General features: G+C 48.8%; 1 protein-coding gene across 1 annotated transcript in view; it reads left to right on the top strand.

The window, feature by feature from the left end:
- Positions 1-464: 464 nt before the first annotated feature.
- BCAS4 (breast carcinoma amplified sequence 4) overlaps positions 465-6000 on the top strand; it is a 78017-nt gene continuing 72481 nt past the window's right edge. Inside the window, exon 1 of the mRNA XM_006839324.1 lies at positions 465-635. Coding sequence (XP_006839387.1) covers positions 546-635 — 90 coding nt within the window. The 5' untranslated portion in view covers positions 465-545. The remainder of the gene's footprint in view (positions 636-6000) is intronic.

Raw genomic sequence — 6000 nt, 5'->3', positions numbered from 1 at the left:
ATCCTGGGCCAACCTCACTACCGCTGCCACACTTGACGCCATCAATGATGCCACCTGGCTGATCCATCTCGTTGGGGGTTTTCCTCTTTTTCTCTGACCCTGCACCTTACCCAGCATGACATTAGGAACCCCTGAACCACGGGGATTCCAGTATATTAGAATCACCTGGGGAGTTTCTTAAGTTATTGATGCCCAGGCCCCAACCCCACGCACTGTGAGTGGTCTGGACTTTGTAACTATATATATATATACACACACACATATATATATATTTAAAGAAAACCCGCATGAGCCCACGTGGTTTCCATCCGCCAACGACTTGGCGAATTATGGGTTTACCCGGTAGTACGGGGGCTGAGCGCAATGCGCACCGCACGCCACTTGGGGGCGCTGCCCACGCAGACAGAAGCTCCCAGAGTCTCGGCTGCGGGGCGCACCTGCCCCGCCTCCGTCAGACTCAGCGAAGCAGGGGCGGGGCTCCGAGGCCGGGCCGCTGCTTCGGACTCTTGGCCAACCTCTACCGGTCCGACCCCGCTGCCCTCCTGATGCTGCTCGTGGACTCCGACCGGCCAGAGCCGGTGCGCAGCGGGGCGCGCGAGCTTGCGCTCTTCCTGACGCCCGAGCCGGGGGCCGAGGTAGGGGCCGGGCGTGGAGGTCGGGGAGTTTCGAGGTTAGGGGGTTCCCGGCGAGCCTAAACTTGGCCGCGGGCATCCTCCGCTTCTCCGCAGCATCCTCTGCGCCGGCGCTGGGGCTTTGGGCCCGGAGTGGAGGACCAGTGCGCCGTGGCTGCCTGGCGCCACCCAGAGATGTATGGCAGCCCGCTCCTGCCTCCCTCCTCCAACCAAGAGCAACCCCGGGGCCCAGACCCGCGTCCTATTCCCAACCCGGGGAACCCCCCAACCTCCACCGGGCCCTCGAAACTTAGGGCGGGCGTGCTCAAAGTTGCTGCCCTTTGCTGGCCGGCCCCTATAGGGAGGCAGGGCCCTGGTCCTGCCCCTGCCCGTGTCCAGGCTAGCGGCCCCTGCCCTCCGAACTGAGTGCCAAGTGCTAGGGAGGAGCGGGCAGGCTCCGTCTGCGCGAGGCAGCCCTGAGGCCGCGGTGCGCTCGCGGTTGCTATGAAGGGGAATAGCTTATCTGTCCTTGTTACTTTAAAAGCACAGCGTTCAAAGGGATCTTTCTCTTAAGCTGAAACTAGTCCGTTACCAGTTACCGTGAACACGTCACTCGTTTACCCAAGTTCACCAGGAGTTTTTTGGGGCCCAAAATTCAACCCATGCCATTTTAAATTCACAAAAACAGTTCGTGCTCTTTTAAGTTTTACCCCAGACGGCAAAGACATATTTAAAATAAAAGGGGAGCACCCTTACGTTTTCTCCCTCAGCCAGTCCTTGTTCCCAGAGATAACCCACTGTAAACGTTTGGTGTGTAGAAGAAAATGCGTTTACAAATGTAGGAATGCATAGTCATATATTTTAATTTTGATTTCTACAAAATCAGAGGAAAAATCTGTAGAAGATCTCCAGATTTCCTATAAACCTACTTTTTAGTACTTCTCACGTTAGCATTGATTTTGGGGCGGGGAGAGAGGCTGCTGTAGGATAAGCGCTGGACTGCTAATTGCAAGTTCGGCAGTTCAAACTCACCATTCGCTCTTTGGAAAACCTATACAGGGTCGCTATGAGTCAGAACCAATTCAATGGCTCTTAAAACAACGGGAGTCTTGGTGTTGTAGGGTAATCACTGGACTGCTAACTGCAAGGTCAGAGGTTCAAACCCACCAAACCACTCCTTGGAAACCCTATACCAGGTCACTTTATCATTGGAACCCACTCAACGGCACTTACAACAACAGCACCTTTCCTTTGCTCAAAATAGCGTGGACATCTGGATACCGTGCTTCAGAATGAAAGCATTCTGGAATTAGTGGTGATGGTTGTACAACTTGGGAAATAGGCTAGAACCCACGGAATTGAGCATCTTATGGGGGCGAGTTTTATGATAGGTGACCAATGTCACAGTTTTTTAAGTGTAACATATTACAGTCATGAGCACTGTCCAACAAATGTAATTCAAGCCACACATGTAAACGAACCATTTCTGTAATTGTTCTGTTGTTGTTAAGTGCCTTCGAGTCGGTTCCGACCCATAGCGACCCTGTACAGGGTTTCCGAGGGTGTAAATCTTTACGGGAGTAGAAAGCCTCATCTTTCTCCCGCGGAGCGGCTGCTAGTTTCGAACCACAGACCTTAAGGTTCGCAGCCCGATTCGTAACCACTACGCTACCAGAGCTCCTTTCTAGAAGTCCCATAAAAAGAGAGAAAGAAGAGGGGACTTCAAAAAGTTGATGGAAAATTCTATTATCTTTTAATATCAAGCAGCACATCTCAATTTGGATGAACCACGTTTTAAGTGCTTGCAACTCACATGTAGCAGCAGTCAAGAGATCAAAGATGGGCTCAGCCTTCAGTGGCAGGTTTGGGGAAGGGGCTGCAGGCACCATGTGGAGCTGAGAAGGTGGTAAGAAGCTGCCCCTGAAACAACCCAAGAGATGACAAAGAAATGAACAAGAAGATAGGCTTTTAGCAGAAACCAAAAGAGCAGACGAAATTCAAAGAATTACCATGAAAGTTGCAGGGAAAGGGCCCCTGGCCACAGGTGGAATTAAAAAACCTGGTTAAAAAAAAAAAAAAAAATCAGCTGTTCTTTGTGACTGAGGCGATGGTGACCCTTGATCCCATTTCTGTTAAGGTATTTGAATTCCCTGCTGTCATGTCTCTTGCCACCTATAGTTAGATTGAAATGTTGTCTTGGAGCCTGTTGTCCATTTAAGAATAAACTGCTGTAAAAACAAAAGAAAAGAAGAAAAGTTTCCATCTCTTTAGTCCTATCTTAGCTGTGTGGTCAGTAAACCCAACCCAGAATCCTGCCAGAGCTGCTCTTCAGTCTTTGTTATGCCCAGAATTCCGTGCCACATGAAATTAAAGCAACTCATCTGAAACAAAAAAATAAATCAAAGACGGATTGCACTGGGCAAATCTGCTGCAAAAGACCTTTTGAAAGTGTTGAAAAGCAAAGATGTCATCTTGAGGACTAAGGTGTGCCTGATTCAAACCACAGTGTTTTCAGTATTTTCGATCACCTCATATAAATGTGAATAAGGAAGACCAGTGAAGACTTGATGCATTTGAATTAAGATATTGGTGAAGACTATTGAAAAGTACTGTGGACCACCAGGAGAATAAGCACATCTATCTCGGAAGGTTATTTTCAATCACCTCATTTGCATGCGAAAGCTGGACAGTGAATATGGAAGACCATAGAAGAATTGATGCCTTTGAGTTATGGTGTTGGAGGAGAATACTAAAAGTACCATGGGCTGCCAAAAGAACCAATAGATCTGTTTTGGAAGAAGTGCAGCCAAGATGGCCAAACTTCGTCTCTCATACTTCAGATGTATTGTCAGGAGGGAACAGTCGCTAGAGAAGGATATCATGTTTGGTAAGATAGAGGATCAGAGAAAAAGAGAAAGACCCCCAGCGAGATGGATTGGCCAGGTGGCAGCATCAGTGGATTCAAGTGTGGCAACAGTAGTGAGGTTGGCCTAGGATCGGGCAGTGTTTTGTTCTGCTGTGCATAAGGTCGCTATGAGTCGGTGCCGATTCGATGGCACCTAACAACAACAACAATCTCAAAAGGAATACAGTCAGAATACTCCTTAGAAGCAAAGATAAGGAGACTTCATCTGACGTACTTTGGGCGTGTTATCAGGAAGCATCAGTCCCTAGAAAACGACACTGAGCTTGGTAGAGTAAGACCCTCAATGAGATGGATTGACACAGTGGATGGAACTATGGGCTCAAAACAGATGTGAGAAGGGCACAGGGTCGGGTAGGGTTTCCTTCTGTTATATGTAAGGTCGCTGTGAGTTGGAACTGATTCAATGGCACCTAACACCCACAGTCACATGTGACTTCCATATTGGATGGTGTAGTGTAGGTCATTCTCTAGCTGCCTAGTATTCCACAATTAACTAATAAATGTTCCTAATTCCTGAGCACATATCAAGAGGGCTTCAAAATTTTTGTGGGAGAATTCCATTTGTTTTCATTCCATTTTGTTCTAGGAACTTTTTGATGCTCCCTTGTACTCTGTGCCTGCAGTATACTGAGCTATTCAGGATGATGTCGTTGCAGTGTGGCACTGACCCAGTGACTTAGATGTTACGGCCATTTTATAGCTGAGGAAGCTGAGTCTCCAACTTCCTAAGTGACACAAGCAAACCAATCAACCAATGAGCATCAAGCCGATTCCAATTCATGGTGATTCCATGTGTGTCAGTGTAGAACTGCTTCAGAGGGTTGTCAATGACTGAATTTTTAGAAATATATCAGCAGACCCTTTTGCCGAGGTGCCTCTAGGTGGACTCGAACCTCCAACCTTTTGGTTAGCAGCCGAGCATGATAACCGTTACCACCACCCAAGGACTCCAAGTGATGTTTCAGAGATGTGCTATAGTTCAGGAGCCGTGGCCCCAGGGATGGCATCTGGGTGGTTTTCCAGTTTTCACTGGTTTAAGCCTCCTGAGTTTCTTTTTCCTTTTCTCTCCCTTTCTGTCAGTAGTAAGATGTCATTGTGCCCAGCGGCCAAACCCCAGCTTCATGTAGCGTCTATTAGGGACTGCCTTCCCGAGAAACTGCGTGTATTAACTTCATTTCCTCACTTGAGGCTCTCTAATTCAGACGTGGGGTGGCTCAGGCTCATTTGTAAGCAACGTAATGAAGAGCCTGTGGCTGCACGCAGCAATAAACCCACTTAGAGCCTTGTTGAAGTTTATTTACCAAAGGAAACAGTTTCAGAGCATCATGTGCAGCCTCTCTGCCCAGCTTCATTCATTCTCAGGTAATAATATCTGGTGGACACGTGAGCTAGAAAAGGGAAGTCTTGTTTGGGAACAGAAACCCCATTGGCCCTTCACCCAGGGTCACTTTGTGCTTTTAGGTGGATGGGACAGTAGGTGTCTCCACCAGGAAGCCCAGCCTTAGGGGTGTCCTTGGTTTCCCAGCCAAGTGCGGCTTACTTTATTCAACACACCAAGCCCCTACATGTGCCAGGCCTGTAAGCCACACACATTTCCTGCCCTTACAGTGATGACAGATAATAGTCACATAAACCAAACTTCCAATGTGCAATGAATGCCAGGGAAAACCTAACATAGGGGTTGAGAGTGTGTGTTTGGGAGGCTAGAGGGTGGGGAAGGCCTCTCAGAGAAAGCTGACACCGCAGTTACCACAGAGGACTATGCAGAGACCTAGGAGAGTGAATGAAAGCAGGACCCCACCTTGGCTGGGTGTGATCAGGGCAGGCTTCCTGGAGGCAGTGGCATTTTAGACTGACTCCCTACAGAATGACTAGGAGTTAGCCAGATCCAATGGGAGGAGAAAAATATACCTAGCATGGGGAAAGAGCACATGCAAAGGCCCTGGGTGGGGTGGAGAGAAGAGCAGTAGGCCAAAGGGGAGCAGTGAGAGACAAGGCTAGTGAGGGAGGAACCATCCAGGGACTGGGCCCTTGTAACCCAGTGCTTCACATTGGAACCAAAGATGGATGGGGCAGCTTATTGGCATTGGTTGTCAGGTAAGCAGTTTACTTTTTCCAGGGCCTTGGTGGGTTTCTGTTCAACCACTTTCTCTTTTCTCTTTTACTTCTTCTTTTGGGACAGTTTCAGGAGGGCTCTCCGGAAGTTGCTTCAAGATGGCAGGGAGAGGTGTGTGCCTCGAGTTGCCTTGTGATTTATGGAGGAGTGAGCTCAGTGGCCTCCCCAGTGGCTGAGTGCTGGTACCCGCTTAGGAGAGGAAGTTTCCTGGCTAAATTCCATTTGATTCCTGAGCTGTTTAGCCCAGTGATGGGGGCAGGGGTTAGATAGAGGGGAATGAAGGAAGCCAGCATTTGCTGACCCTCACGGTGGTACGGAGGGGCTTTAGAGTGAGCAGGGGATGCTAC

Source organism: Chrysochloris asiatica, unplaced genomic scaffold, assembly GCF_000296735.1.
Source record: "Chrysochloris asiatica unplaced genomic scaffold, ChrAsi1.0 scaffold00023, whole genome shotgun sequence".
NCBI classification, from domain to species: domain Eukaryota; kingdom Metazoa; phylum Chordata; class Mammalia; order Afrosoricida; family Chrysochloridae; genus Chrysochloris; species Chrysochloris asiatica.
Note: the sequence above shows the minus strand (reverse complement) of the source record. Positions and strands in the feature narration are given on the sequence as shown.